The sequence below is a fragment of the Cupressus sempervirens genome, chromosome 2 (genome assembly GCF_028749045.1).
Source record: "Cupressus sempervirens isolate cs-2001-9-10 chromosome 2, ASM2874904v1, whole genome shotgun sequence".
Taxonomy (NCBI): Eukaryota; Viridiplantae; Streptophyta; class Pinopsida; order Cupressales; family Cupressaceae; genus Cupressus; species Cupressus sempervirens.
The window spans coordinates 223,144,466-223,161,210 of NC_143119.1; the positions used below are offsets into that span (position 1 = coordinate 223,144,466).

Below are 16,745 nucleotides of genomic sequence, written 5' to 3' on the forward strand. Positions count from 1 at the left end.
TGATCCCCAAAGTTTTGATCACGAGAGCAGTTGAAACCCTTGTTCCTTTGACTTCGGCTAGTACCCACTTCTTCATTTTCTTCCGGTGCTCATTTCAGTCTCTAAATGACCTGCCACTACCCGTTCCTCCTTGACTGTGCCCTCTTTGCCTTCCATCAAACTTTTTGTTTAGCTTCTCCTCAACTCTCAAGGAAAACTGGTATGCCTCTTCAATGCTAGTCATTCTAACCAAACTTAATTCCTCTTGAATGCTAGGTCTTAACCCACTAAGGTAACGAGCAACCTTCTCCTTGTTTGCTTTTGCATGCTCTGCCCTAATAAGGACTCGGTAAAATTTCTCTACGTATTCCTGGATAGATTTTCCTGCTTGCTTTAACCCTTGCATCTTTTTGAACACATCAAGCTCGTAATCAACAGAAATGAACTGCTTATTTAGTTTGTCCATCATGCAATCCCATCTTGTGATTTTCTCCTTTCCTCTTCTATTTCTTTCCAACTAAATCTCTTGCCGCCAAATTTTGGCATGGCCTTTCATTTTGGCCATCGCAAACTTAACCCTATTAGGGTCCTCTATATCCTCATACTCAAAATATTCCTCCAGCTCATTGATCTAGTTGATCAAGTCATTTGGGTTTAGATTTCCCAAAAACATGCTGACGTCAATTTTAGGTCTTTTTCCAAGCTTGGCAATGGCCCTAACAAGCTTCTCCTCCTTCTGGTTTAGGACTTCTCTGTCTCTTTCCCTTTCCTGCCCAATATTTCCTTCTTCATTTTCTTTCTCACTTTCATCGCCTACGGCAACATTTATCCCTCTACGGATCTCCTCCCGCAATGCCTGGACTTGTCTCTAGAGGGCTCTAACCTTAAGAGTAATAACTCCAACCCTTCCACCGTGCTCCCTTCGTGGAGTCATCTTTTTGTATCAAAACTCACAACCACACAGTCCTGGTGCAAATTGCCTCATAGTCAACGTTTTGTCTACATACTCAAGAAAACCTACTCTGATACCACTTGATGAGGACACAACCCAAGGCAAAAAAGGGGAATATTATTATCAGAAGTGATCTACTATTACATTCAGTACAATGAAAATTGACCCAAAGACGTGCTCTATGGCTTACAATGTTGTATGATCCTGGAGAAAAAACACCCTCCTCCAATACCTTCTCCCGAACTCCACCAAAAACTGCCTTTACAATGCCAGAAATGCCCTTAAGTAAACCAAATTAGGTTTAGGGTTAGAAATACATTTTAGAATATGCCACTTGACATCCACTACCAAAATGGAAGTTTCTAGAAAACATGTCAAAAGTCAGTGTAAAATTAGAAGAATCCAAATATAGTAGTCCAACTTTCGGGAGGCATAACTTTTGATTTGGGACTCCAATTGACGAACCATTTACATTTCCGGAAAGCTCTCTAAGCGCTCTATAGCCCTAAGGACCATCTCTGCTCATCCCCCATTTTTTGGGCCCGTACGAGGCTGTTTAGTGCCTCAATTCTAACTTTGACGTGCTCTTAGGAGGTCTCCAGGCAACTTAAAACTGCAATAACTTTCAAACTGTAAAGCCTTTTGACTTGATTCTTTTTCTGGAGTGCTTTAAATTACAAGTATAATCATCCCTCCAATTTACACCCTCTAACTCATTATAATTATGGCTCAATTACAAAATAACTTTTTTTCTTGCATTGGCACGTATCCCAAGGTGCTCAAAAACTCTAACCCAGAAAACCAATAGTGGAGATATGAGAGTTGGAATCTTTATTTGACCTAAATGGGTATCCAAAAATGAAAACACTTTAAATAGAAAGTAACACTAAGCATATTTTTGGGTAATACAGGACTGCCCTTACACTCACTGTCTTTGTGATGCAGGCAGAATGCTAACACAAATGGCAAGGAAGTTGGCAGGGCCGAGACTATTTGCTAGGCTTTTGAATATAGGCACAGCTTCTCTAATGGTTCCAGTTGTTAGCATAAACCTTGGCTTGTTGTTGTGAGATATATGAAAACACAGAGTATAAAGAAAGCTTTGAAAAACAAAGGTTGCTTGCATAGTTTTGGTGAGTGCATAAATAAAACAACCCGCAATGCACTCTCGGTTACAAGAAGAGGTCGAGGTGGCATGCGCAAGGCCAGCTATCATTTCAAAAGAAATGACTTTCCAATCAAATAGAAGAGTAACTCCATCGGTTGAAAAATTAAAAAAATTAAAGCCTGATAAAAGATGGGCAATCATTGAAAATAATGAGCAAATATTAAAGATAATTATAAAGGTTCTTCTTCCCCATAATTTAAAATATAAATCGGCATCATGGTATCTTGCCACCTCTATTTGTACGTCCACATACATATATGTGTGTGTGTGTGTGTAAATTTAATCATTTATTTCTTTTGTAGCATTATATTGATTTACAGAGACACACACACACATATGTGCAAGTATAGATTTCGTGATATCATGGTGTCAATATATGAGTATAGCAAGAAGCTTCACAATAATCTCAGATAGAAAAGGTAACAATTTATATTATTATTTAAATACTTAATGTTTTCTTCGTAAGTGTTATGAACTGACTGGTTAGCTCATGGTTGTCCTTGATTATACCCTTGCTTGGCTAGCCATTTTTCCTTGGTCGTGGTAGTTTAGGACTCTTGCTTATTTGCTCAATGGTAGGTGGTGCCCTCGTGCCCAAATCCTTTTTGGCAATGCTTCCCCCCCTTTAATGTGCTTTTGTAAGGAAAGAAATTATCCATGACAATATCATATTCCTCCACATAGTCATAATTACTATAACAAGTTATTATTTATAAACCATCACAATGGCTAACCACCTTATCACTTCGGATGGATTGTGATGAATAACCAACTTTCCAAGATTTCAAGACAACAATATAATAACATCATAATGATTAACATGTTATCCTCATATGCAATTATAACGATTAACCATCTTACCATTTCACATAATTATAACTAATTTTACCTATCAACTTATTTAACATGAAACCTCAACAACTATATGAACACTTTTAAATTGAGCCAAAAATTGGGATGCAATATACCTTCCCCCTTGTGTTTCATCGTCCTCAGTGAACTTCAAAATTTTAACAAACATTATAAATGACATGAACTCTGGAATTTTAAACTCTTAAGAGAATATTCCAAATACATGATATATATAGCATCATGAAATCATTTCATTTTCAAAATTGAATCAAAATATGTCATGATCAAAATCAAGGTCTATCATTCCTTTATCTCCACGCTTTTAGAAAAATGCTTACATGATATCATAAAATCGAAAGTGAAACACATACTCACTTGTGTTTACTTTACTGTACATGTGCCTGCTTCAGCATCACTTTGAATTGATCATGTTTTTAGGATATTCTATTCCATATTCCTATCATACTCATGTAGATATTCACAATATTTTTAGTTCAAATCTCGTACTGTTAACTCGTGTAAGAGAATATCCGATGTTCAATAATCAAGAGTAAGATAATCATTCAAAAATTTGTAATTCCTTAACTAACATGCTCTAGATCATAACTTGATCACAGAAATTAAATCACTCATACATACCATCTAGTATATGGTACTCATTAAATGAGTAGGTCATCCTTGTAAGTTCACAGATCACCTGAAATGGTTAGTGGATCCATGTTTCCATTTATGTAATCAGGGCCTTCATGTCCATCTTATCACAATAGCATTTCATTAGAATAATCATTTCATGATAGAAATATGTTTCATCTCTAAGACTATATAAAGAAACTCAATATTTCTTTATATTTCATTACCATATAAAATCAATACCGAAGGTATACTATACATCTATAACAATTTGTCAAAAGTATAATCATAATACACTATGAAAGATCATCATACATTCAATCAAGATCATAGATGTTAGGATAAACATGGTACCACTATCTATATCCTAGTCTCCTAAGTCCTTGGACTACACATCCACACGCAATTCTTGAGTTGGGGTGTGGCACAAATACTTGTATGTTCTATTCACATCATTCCAATTGTGACCTAGATCTTGAGTCCGATCTAACCATAAAATGTTTACATTTCCATGGGACTCTACCTACAAAAATCCTCTCACTTATCCATAATCAAGTTAATAATAATAGAATCAACTCATATCATATATCTTGTCTAGTATTGTTTGTTCCGTATAGGACATTTTTTTATCAGTGCACCTATGTACACACTAATTTTGATTGATACATAGCTCAAATATTTAAATGCAAGTAAATTAATGTAAGTTCTTTGCAAACTATTCAATCAATTCCATGTTGAAACTCATTAGCTTTTAAGCTGAAATTTCTTAGCTCAACCCATCCTTGGGTCCTAAATTGATCATAAGCATCTAAAACATTTTTACAAAGGTTTCTTATCAAGTAGGTTAATCATTTGGGCGAGCTTGTCAATCACGTGTAAAGATTTGGGAATCCACTTTTCCCATTCATGTGACCTAGGCTCTCATGCCCATCTTGTCACCATAGTGTTTCAAGGAAAAATTCAAGTCAAACAAAAGTTATATTTATAAATAAGCATTGGTAGTTTCAATTATGTAAGTGTGCTTACTCTATACTGGAGCACAAATTGTGATATATGGTCTTCTCATCATTTAATCATCATTACTTTCATGATAAAAAGAATTCTCAAAATCATGGTTCACAATTTTTCAGTTCAAGTCCAAAAATGGATAACAAAATATTAACTACCATTCCATAGGAACAGGAATGTAATTGCATGAAGTATAATGCTGAAACATGCAATTGAAAGAAATAACTAGTTACGATTAAGGTTTAGATTACCAATGGACACTATGTGCCTAATCACTCACTGCTTGACTTGCCAATAATTTCAAATTCTCTTAGTTATGATTCATCTTTATGATTTTGCAAATTTATCCATCTATCCAATTCGTATGAACCACGACATCATCTCAGCCCTTCCCAGCTATTTTGGATGATCTTTGGTGTGATTTTCTAGCTTATATTGTAAAATATTAAGTTAAAGCAAAATAAATATTCATCCTGTCTCATTTAACATTACATTTTCAGCTTCTCACAAACAGTGTTGGGCCCAAGGTTCAGTGTCGAACCTAGAGCTCTGATACCACATGTGACAACCCCTTTTCCTAGGCATTAGCTAACAACTAGCATATCTTTGAAACACAAATACTACAAATTCATGAGAAGGCAGTTATAGCAGTTATCTTACATGTTCATATGGAAGAGATTAACGGTTAAAATCAGTTTCGCTGAAATATCATAACTAACAATTGAAAACATAATCAAATAAAAATTAAATTGAGGATTTAAGTTTGCAATACCCTAAATTCTAAGACCGGAATCCACTTAGGGAATCATCTGCAAAACCCTAGTTTACTCCACTTATACCACTTAGGTCACAAAAGCTATACCATTGTTTCATAATAACCAATACCATTTAGGGCAACAAAACCATTGTAAGATCCCTTTTTCCCACTGCTAATTATGACAATTAAAAGTAAATAAAAGGTATGATTATATTTATATTCACATGAATGAAGGATAGTTATAATAACCATCAAGTAAGCCTATCTCATGCATGCAGTTATACATCATGATCAATTTGTTAAATCAACTAATTTCACTTATTTCCTAATACATTTAAAAGGAAATTGATTCCTGAGCATTGAAGGGAATAACTAATTAAACAATATTAACCATTTAACATTTCTTCAACTTGAGATTTCAAATATCATAAAAGTAATATACCCGTTACTAGAAGCTATTGAATGTAGATTGTATCTCTGTCTAGCTCAAGATTTGGCATCTGGTGGAGAGGAGAAGCATTGTTAGGAGAAGCATTGTTAGGGGATTAACCTCCCAACCACGGACTCTTAAATATCCCCACACAATCTCAACTGAGAAAGACCCTCCCTACCTGGGATTAGGCTTCGGACCACCATTATCCAGCCACTGAGCAACATGTGTTAAGAGTATCAACCCACAGCTCGACATGACAACAAGAGTTATATATTGGACAACCATGAGCTGACTCAGTTTTTCTTTATGCAATTTTATATTTAGATAACTTTCATTTTTTATTCTCTTTTGTTCTAGCAGGGATATTCTCTCCTCCTTACCCTTTGGACTTGACCATTCCGGCCTTATGGGTGCTCCTAGGAGATCCCAAGATGATATTCAGTTCTAGAATAAAATGGAGTATTCTATAATCAATGATAATTCATGGCACCACATGCTGATCTTATCTCAGAGGCATATTGCCAACACCAATGTATAAGTCAAGATGATTAATAAGCATAATAAGTATTTTGGTGCTTGTGTATATAACACATCCTACACAAGACTATCAATGGAAATATAAATGTGGATCACTTGCAGTGATCTTGAAGGCATCTTATGATTTGCATAACAATATTATCAACATACGATCCATATGCATTGCAACTTACTGAGGAACAATGATTGCATAATAGTATTATCAAAATATTATCCATATGCATTGCAACATAATGAGAAACAACGATTGTATAACAGTATTATCAACATATGATCCATATGCATTGCAATTTAATAAGGAACAATGATTGCATAATAGTATTTATCAACATACGATCCATATGCATTGCAACGTAATGAGGAAGAATGATTGCATAACTTCCTATGGAAGTTGCATTGCCTAAAACGGATTTGAGATCACTGTCTTTGTGATGCAGGCGGAAAGCTATCACTGTAATAAGATGGCAAGGAAGTTGAAAAGGCCAAGACTATTTGCTAGGCTCTTGAATATATGCGGAGCTTCTCCAATGGTTCTGGTTGTTAGCACAAACCTCGGCTTGTTGTCGTGAGATATATGAAAACGCATAGTATAAAGAAAGCTTTGAAAAACAAAGGTTGCCCACATAGTCTTGGCCAGTGGATAAATAAAACAACCCCACAATGCATCTCGGTCACAAGAAGAGGTCGAGGTGGCGGGTGCAAGGCCAGCTATCGGTTCAAAACAAATGTCTTTCTAATCAAATAGAAGAGTAACTCCATCAATTGAAATATTATAAAAATAAAAGCCTGATAAAAGATGGGCAATTGCTCAAAAAAATGAGAAAATATTAATGATTATTATAAAGGTTCTCCTTCCCCATGACTTAAAATTTAAATCGGCATCATGGTATCTTGCCACCTCTATTTGTACGTACATATATATACATATATATTCATAAATTTAATAATTTATTTCTTTTGTACCATTATATTGAGTTACGTGCGCACACGTGCACACAAATGTGTGTGTGCGTGTTTGCAAGTATATTTGTCATGATATCATGGCGTCAATACATGAGTATAACATGAGGCTCCACAATGATCTCAGATAGAAAAGGTAACAATTTATATTATTATTTAAACGCTTAATGTTCATAAGTGTTATGAATTGATTGGTTAGCTCATAGTTGCCCTTGAGTATACCCTTGCTTGCATAGTTGTTTTTCTTTGGTCATGGTGGTTTGGGACTCCTGCTTATTTTCTCAATGGTAGGTGGTACCCCCGTGCCCAATTCCTTTCTAGCAATACTTCCCCCCCTTCAATATGCTTCTGCAAGGAAATAAATTCTCCACGATAATATCATATTCCTCCACATAATCACTATTACTATAACAAATTATTTATAAACCATCATAACGGCTAACCACCTTATCACTTCCCATGAACTATGATGAATAACCAACTTTCCAAGATTTCAAGATAACAATATAATAACATCATAAAGATTAACATGTCATTTTCATATGTAATTATAACAATCAACCATCTTACCATTTCACATGATCATAACTAATTTTACCTATCAACTGACTTCACATGAAACCTCAACAGCTATATGAACACTTTTAAATTGAGCCAAAAATTTGGATGTAACAATATTGACAAAAATGTTGCTATTCTAGGATGGTTTTAAGTTCATTATGTCATAGAGCTTGTCAAGAGCTTTGAAACACATTTTGAATGGAGTCAATTAGATGCTGAATGCAAAAGTTATGGCCTCTGGAGTAGTGTTTCGTATGGTACATCATCCTTTCACTTTGTTATAAGGGAGTTTTGTTTCGTATGAGATTTCTATTTCGCATTGGACACCATCTTGGTTCATATGAGACCTTGTTTGTATGGCATGTCATCCTGTCTTGTATTAGAGATAGTAGGCACTTTCGTTCATCTTCCAGAAAACCTAGTTATTATCCTAGACACCCTCTTCCAAGTAGGGACCATCCCATTCATAAAACCAGTTTTGTACTTGTGGGTGAAGCTTATGGCTTTCTTGTATCTGGAACTCATGCTTTGGTTTATGGATAGAATGGTAAATGGACTTGTATGGTTAACCATTCTAGGAATTGTACATTGTGCTTAAAAAAACTTTTGTTGGGATTGAATGAGTTGGTTGTGGCTTGGGAATTCTTTAAGTGTTAAAAGGCTTCCGCTTGTGTAATAATCTTGTAAACTGCTTTCTTGCACTTATCTTACCTTATGTTTGTGGTAGTTGCACTTAGACTTTTAATGTTAGTGTGGTGAACATAACAAAAAAACAATACCTATTGCATTTTTTATCCTTGTTTCCAAGTGCCTGAGCGGGCATTACATCAAGGAAATACTGATTCTTTTTTACTATTTTGGACGTCTTACTAGTGACAAAGCATCACTACCTTCAATATTGAAGCACCTTAGTGTTGAGCATCAAGGAAATACTGATTCTTTTTTACTATTTTGGACGTCTTACTAGTGACAAAGCATCACTACCTTCAATATTGAAGCACCTTAGTGTTGAGCATCATGTTGGAGAATGAACAAGGAGTCGTGAGGGAGTCTTGTTCTAAACACATGGACACAAAAGTTATAGTGATAGAGGGAAGAAACTTTTCTCTATATTTCAAGAGTGATCTTGGGACCAGAAGGGGGCATGTGATCCATAAATGGATCTAGTTCATCACTAAGATTGATTATTTGAGTTCAATGATGATTTGGAGCAGATGGTAACAATTTTGGCCTCATTGGGGCATTCATCTTCGAGGACTGAAAACAATACTTTGATTACACTGAAAGTTTATTTTTGTTTTACATATCTAAGCTCCTCTTGAAAGGTTACATACTTTCAAAAAATAGCATTCTGTTTTGAATTCACATGCAGAAGTAATGGGTTCCAGAATAAGAAGAACAAAAATAAGCATTGAAGTAGCAGTTTTGAAATTTTTGGTTTCCTCCAGGGCAGTTTTAGTAGTGTATGGCAATTATGAACTTGCTGGTCTCATGAAAGTGATGTGTTCATATTCAAAAGTAGAAATGAGAATTGTAAGCAAGCGATTCCCCACTTGATCTTCTAATGTTGATACTAGAGTCTTCCTATGCATAGGAGGACCCTCCAATATCCATCCAAGAACATAAGGGGTTCAAATTGAATGACTGTAGGCATATTGTAGTGAATGTATCACAATTGGAGGCATGAGAGCATGAGTGTATCACAAAGAATGAAGTTCCAAGCAAGGAACACAATACAAGAGGTTGGAAACATAAGAATTACTTAATGTCAAAGAGTACTGGGATCATATGAAACACAATGAATTACTCATACCTGTAGTTCTTTAAATATTTCAAGGAAGTTTGAAAGATGTATATTTGCCATTTCCAACTGTTTTTGTAAGGTAAATATGTATCTCTATGGTTTGACTTGTTTCTAGTCATGGTTGTGAAGTAAAAAATAGCTGGCATAACTGAACACTCAAACTTGTAAAGAATTCCGCTATCATATGATTTGAAATTCAAGTAGCATAGCATAGATTAAAATTTATTTTAACTTCTAATTCGCACAAGCATATTCTTGTAGTCAATTACAGATCAAGTTGAATGGTGACTGGTAGGTCCAAACATCAGAAATCTGTGGGAGTTTGTTTTGGTGTTTTTCTCTAGGCTTCAATAGTAAAAAATGGACCACTGTTATTTGTTTTTGTTTAATTTCAAACTATATTTACTGCCAATACATTTCGCATTTTGAAAACTTAAATTCAGTCATCATTCTCTATGGTTAAATTTATAAGCCAGTGTTGCCTTTATATAGGGTTGAGCCTGATTTTCTTACCTAATACTGCAGGATAAAGCATTTGTTATGAGTCAATATAGGTAGCATAATTTTTTGGGTGTGGGTGCAGTTATAACAGTGTTGCCTTATTTAGGGTCAATCCTGATTTTCTTACCTAATACTGCAGGAGAAAGAATTTGTAATAAGCCAATTTAGGTATTTTTTCTGGGTGGGGGAGAATTCATAAATGATTGCTTACCAGGAGCAACAAAAATTGTGATTTTTATGTATATTCTTATTTCTGATTATCAAGCAGTTCACTTGAAATGTTTAGTGGATGATATTTCTGTAACATATTTGTCTCGTATTGTCATTTGCAGGCCTTATATTAGCTGCATCAGGTCAGTTGAATTCTTACCTCAGAAGTGTGGGAGAACAATGTGTGAGAATTTGATCTGAATGATGGCTGTAGTGCTTCGCAACTGCCATGAAGATAATCATGATATCGCCTGTTTCAAACATAAATGGAAATAAGGCAGAAAAGATCTTAGTAGATCATTTTTATGGTGACTTGCATTGCCCTTGTCCAAGAAAATTGGTATAATGCATGATGTTGGGGAAATGCACTATTTTTTTATTGTTTAAAACTTTTAAAACAATATGTAAGTGTTCTCAATTGTTTCTGTTGAACGCCACATAATATCTATTAATTTTATAGAAGTCGTCTACAAATTTGACAACATAAATTGAAAGAGATAAGTAGCTTGACAACTGGTCTATGCAGAAGTTGGGTGTAGATCAGATGCAATGAGGAAACTATCTTTTAGTAGGACACTCTTAACATCGGGATTCAGTACACTTTCGTGTCACATCAAAAATGCCATGTTCCAAGCTAGATACCTGTTTTAAATCTGCTGCAGAAGCTCTGAGCAGTGAGGGTTCATAATCTGTTATAATTTTATCAGTTTTATAAACATTTTCTCTCTATACTTAAAGATTTTGAATTTTGTGTCACCAAGATATTCTACAACTGTACCTTGCATTTTAGATATTCATGATAGATGCAAACAAGAATTATTTGTTCAGTTGTGCGAAAACATTTTTATAATGAATTAATACATTGTTTAGAGCATCTAGATTGGTTTGAAATTTGAAGTGGGGTAGCATTCTATTTACATAGCATTGGCATGCATCATCAAAGTATAAATGAATTCAAGTACCTCAGTTTATAACAGGAGAAACGTGACTAATAAACTTGAATTACAAACCCCTTCCTGTTGCAAAGCTTCTCCGGATGCTGGCACAAGGTTATGGAAGTTGCTGAAGGTAAACTAAATCAAATCTGCAGATAGAAAGTATAAAGTACACATTGTGTTAAAAATAATATTCAGCTAAGTATACATTTTGTGTAATAAATTGAATGATGTAATACATATGATACGTAAGAGGAACTGAAAATATTGACAGGACAGAGATCCTTCACTATTCAACCGTGAACTCTTCTATAAAACCTGAAATTTTATGATCTTGAAATAAGAACTCCAGCAACAGTATAAGTGAATTCAGAACGTAACTTTACTAACCGTAAATGCGATTTTATTCCATAAGATTACCTCAATTCTTGTAAATACCAAAGAAAAGAGCTGCCATATTGATCCTGAACATTCTAAGCTTCTTGCTTCCCCTGACTGTTCAACAAAACCAAGAGTTCAAATTGCATACTTATAAAATAGAAGAAAGAGTCTGTTATAGCAAATAAATACTAGAAGATTAAAATCTACATTCAGTAAATAACAATGACAACAATGTGCGCTACATTGAAATACTTTACAACATTACGTGCAAATTTAACCCAATCGAAACAGACAAAGAGCAAAGAACATTGGTTCCAACAACTAGGGTCCCATCAAAACTAGACAATGAACATTCTTTGCACAGCAAAATATTATTTCTAAACTTGAATTCATTTATTAGAGCATGAAGATGTATTGGTTTGCTTTATTTCTGTCAAAATGTTTTGAGTTGTTATTTTTTAATTGGAAAGGGCCAAATAGTTAACATTGTTTGTACATAATACATATTTTTAACAACTATCCTGCTCTGCAACTTACCACCCAACTTTGAATTTGAATTTTGATTTTGAACGATGGAGGACCCTAAGCCTCCGGATCCACCACCTTGCCCAGACCTACAACTCGTGCTTGCGGTGTGCAGGGACTTGGAGGACAAGTTGGATGGTTGTGGGTCCATAGGGGTTGATGGGAAGATTGCCGACATAGTTGCATTGGATAATGGAGGCCCCGCTGGTTGTCCTCTGGAGTGTGGTCAGATGCGGGCAGATGGAACCCTGACGGGTTGGAAGAATGCGCTTGTGGGCTCCTCGTTGGTTAATTTCCCTATGGAGGATCCCAAGATTGCCCATGGCCAAGATGGTCCGGTGATCTCCCTCCCTGATAGTTTGGTGGACAATGTGAAATCTGGTCTCAAACTTTGTGTTGTGGGCAGATTTGTGGCATTTAGACCCACTATCGAGATGGTGTGTAAATGGGTGAGTCAGAAATGGAAGGTCAAAAGCAGAGTTGGGGTTGTTAGCAATGCCTAGTGGTCTCTTTTGTTTTTAGTTCACCACAGAGGAGGATATTAACCTCACTCTCTGGTACTTGGTGTTATGGGAAGCACTGTCTTGCCTTAACAAAATGGCATCTGGGCTTTGATGCTAGTGCAAAGTTGAATAAACTTGCCCCAGTCTGGGTTAGATTACCTGGACTGCCCCTTGAATTTTGGGATGATAAGATCCTAAGGTGGGTGGGGAATTCTTTTGGTCATTTTGTCACGGCAGACAAGGTGACTATGCAAAAAACATAGCTAGTTTACGCAAGGTTCTGTGTGAATGTCGCCTTGAATCAAGCACTCCCAACTATGGTTACACTGAAGACCAAATGGGGAGAGAAAGTCCAGCCTATAGAATATGAGAATGCAGGCCTGTTCTGCCAAAAATGTCGTCAATTTGGGCACCTTATTGTGGATTGCAAGGCCGAAATGCGGAAGGACAAACAGAAGGAGGGTTCTCTAGGGATTGTTATGGAAACATTGGGGGAATCTTTAGAAGCCTCTAAATAGTTGGTGGAGTCCATTGTTATTCATACTACGGAGATTCCCCCAGTGCTTTCCACGCTGGACAAAAATAAGGTCCTGGGGGATGGGAAAGCTTTGGAGGATCAGAAGAAAATGGATGAATACCCCTTTAGAAGGGATTTAGAGGAACTATTGAGTCCACTCGGGGGGGGGGGGCGCTAAGGATGGTGAGTTGTTGGACGAAGGAGAAATAGAGGTGTGCCACCCTCTTCTTGGCTCCCCAGCAAATTGGGGTGGTGATAGCCAATAGGAAATTATGGCCACAGGATGTGATACTCAGGAGAGAGTTTGTACCCCATTAAAGATGGTTAATGTCTCCCCAGCAGAGATTGTAGCAAAAGTAATGGCAAGCATTGATAAGGCTAAAAAGGAGCTTAGCCCTACCTCACCACAAGATGGGGATAATAGGGAATGGGAGGTTCAGAAAAAGAAGAGGAGGGGGGGGAAACCAGATGTTGGTGCCTATGGGATAGCTGGAAGACTGTCTAGTAGAGCAACTAGGACAAAACAAGCAACAGAGGATGTGGCCAGTGGTAAGCAACTTACACTGGAGACAATTAGTAGAGGTAAGAAATGAAATTCCTTTCTTGGAATTTGAGGGGGTTAAATAACCCCCAAAAGAAATATGCTTTGAAGCAATGCATATTTCAGGAAAAAGTAGATTGTGTTTTAATACAAGAAACTAAAATGTCTAGTGCTAGTTTTGACAAAATAGTTAGTCATATTTGGCTGGGTGCTAAGTATTTACATATGGATGCTGATGGTGCCTCAGGGGGTATGCTACTATGTGGAATCCGAACTCTATGACGGGAGCTGAGGTTTGGAAGGATAGAAATTTTATAATTACTGATTTCCATTCTAGTGTTCCTTGTTGGGGGTTGATCAATATTTATGCTTCTAATAGCAAATCGAGGAGGAAGGAAACGTATGATAAACTGGCTAGGATTATTAAAACAATGAAGGACAAGCAACTGATGTGTATGGGAGATTTTAATACCCCCTTGTACCATTCGGAGAAATTGGGTGGTAACAGGGACTGCCCAGAAAGTTTGCAAGACCTTAATGACTTTATGAGCAGAATGGACTTTATTGATGTGGAACTGAGAGGGAACCCATATACTTGGACTAACAATAGAAAGGGGAAGGACCTTATCTAGGTTAGACTGGATAGGTTATTGGTGACAGGGAACTAAAATCGTCTTGGGAATTCCCATCTAGCGAACCTCACTAGAACTGCTTCAGATCATTCCCCATTATTTTCCAGTGGGAGGATGGTTTCAAAAGTGGGCCGAAACCTTTCAGATATGAAATAATGTGGCAATCTCACCCAGAATTCAAAAAGAGAGTTCAAGATTGGTGGAATATAAGGATAGATGGTACTGCTATGTATAGACTGACCCAAAAACTGGATAACATAAGGAGGAATGTAAAGGGTTGGGCTAAGAGTTCATTTGGAGACTTGTTCAAAATCAAAGGTGATGTGGAGGAAAAGCTTAAAAAACTCTAAGGGGAAATTGCTGAAGGGATTAACCTAGACAGTGCAACTCAGGAAGAGGAGTATAGAAAAAAGTGGAAGGATATTCTCTTGAGGGAGGAAATTTTTTGGAAACAAAGATCAAGAGTTCAATGGCTTAAGGAAGGGGATAAGAACACTACTTTCTTTCACAAGTCAACCTCTAACCATAAAAGAAGAAACACAATCAATAGGCTGGATGGTGAAGGGGGAAGGATCTTTAAGGATCAAGAGGAGATGGGAAGACATTCGGTGGAATACTTTAGCAAGGCTTATGTCAAGGACAATAAAGTTGGGAATCCGGTGATCAAAAGAAGCTTGATTAATACGATTCCACAAATACTAGGTATGGAGGAAAACAATCACATTCTTGGCAATATCACGGAGGGGGAGGTGAAATGTGCAGTGTTCTCTATGAAAGCTTATAAGGCTCTGGGTTCGGATGGGTTCCCTACCACGTTCTTCCAACATTTCTGGTAGGTTGTTAAATCTAAATTGGTTTGGGCTACTAGGGATTTTTTTTAGAACTGAGAAGATGCTAAAGAGGATCAATAAGACCTTATAGCTTTAGTTCCTAAAATCCCCATACCATTGTGCTTGATTGAAGACCTATAAGTTTATGTAATACTATTTATAAGATATTTTCTAAAGTCTTGGTGAACAAAATAAAGCCTTTTCTGGATAGAATAATTGGCAGCCCTTAGAAAGGATTTGTGTCGGGAAGACAGATTCTAGATGCGGCCATAACCACACATGAGGTTATTCACTCAATGGAAAAAAAACAAAAAATCGGGGATGGCATTCAAATTGGATATCTCCAAGGCTTATGATAAGGTTAAGTGGGATTTCCTCTATGAGCTACTTGAAAGAGTGGGGTTTAATAATAAGGTTATAAATTTGATTAAGATGATGATTGACTCAGTTCAATATTTTGTTCTCCTAAATGGTTCTCCCTAGGGCAATTTTGGAGCAGAGAAAGGCCTGAGACAGGGTGACCCACTTTCTCCTTGCCTCTTCGTTATGGTTGCTGAAGTATTAGGGAGGTCTTTCTATAAACTTGTGAATATTGGTTGTGTCAAAGGGGTAAAGCCTGCTACTACTGCTCATACTGAAGTCTTACAACAATTTGTTGATGACACATTCCTATTTGGAGAATCTTCAGTTATAGAGGCTGAAGCTTGGAAGACTATACTACACAATTATGAAGAAAGTTCAGGACAACAAGTTAATTATCATAAGAGTAAGATTTATTTCTTTAATACTGATGCCTCATTGCAAAGGAGGATAAGGAATATCCTAGAATGTTAATTTGCCAGCCTCCCGGAAACTTATCTTGGACTAGCACTAACCACTAAAGAAGTGACTAATGACTTTTGAAATTTGATAGTGGAGAGAATTCAGAGGAAACTTGTAGGATGGAAAGGGAAGATATTAAGCAATGCTAGAAAATTGCAATTGCTCTCAATTGCTCTCCAGGGTATTCCCATTTACTTCCTTTCCCTCTTCAAAATTAACCAAAACATGGCAGAGAGGATTGAGAGAATACAAAGGAATTTCCTCTGGTCAGGAACAAATGAGACAAATAAATTGAGTTTAGTCAATTGGGAGGAGGTGTGTAAGCCAAAGGTTAAGGGGGGGTTGGGAGTTAGAAGAGTTTGAGACCTTAACAAGGCTCTCCTTAGGAAGATTGGCTGGAGGTTGGGAGAAGACAATACAGATTGGGGTAATATTATGAAAGCTAAATATTTGTCAAATTCCCCTTTCAATTGGAATCTATTTAATAATGACCTCCCAGGAGGGTCTAAAATCTGGATGAATATTGTCAGGAGTAGAGGATTGTAAAGGGAAGGGACAAGGTGGATTGTGGGGAATGGTCATAGTATCAGATTTTGGGAAGACAAGTGGATGGGAGGGAAATCGCTAGTTTTCAACAAATTTTGAAGATTAATGAAGTTGCTTAAAGAAGATGTGGGAAGAAAAGTTGGAGACTATGTTGATCAGGG

General features: G+C 36.6%; 1 protein-coding gene across 4 annotated transcripts in view; it reads left to right on the forward strand.

Annotated features, from left to right (window-relative positions):
• The window catches only part of LOC149571854 (uncharacterized), a 215,475-nt gene extending 204,367 nt beyond the window's left edge, over positions 1-11,108 (forward strand). For all 4 annotated transcript variants that reach the window (XM_089813272.1, XM_089813273.1, XM_089813275.1 and 1 more), the window contains one exon: positions 10,475-11,108. In XM_089813272.1, the coding sequence (XP_089669398.1) occupies positions 10,475-10,548 (74 nt within the window). In that variant the 3' untranslated portion in view covers positions 10,549-11,108. The remainder of the gene's footprint in view (positions 1-10,474) is intronic.
• The last annotated feature ends 5,637 nt before the right edge of the window (positions 11,109-16,745 follow it).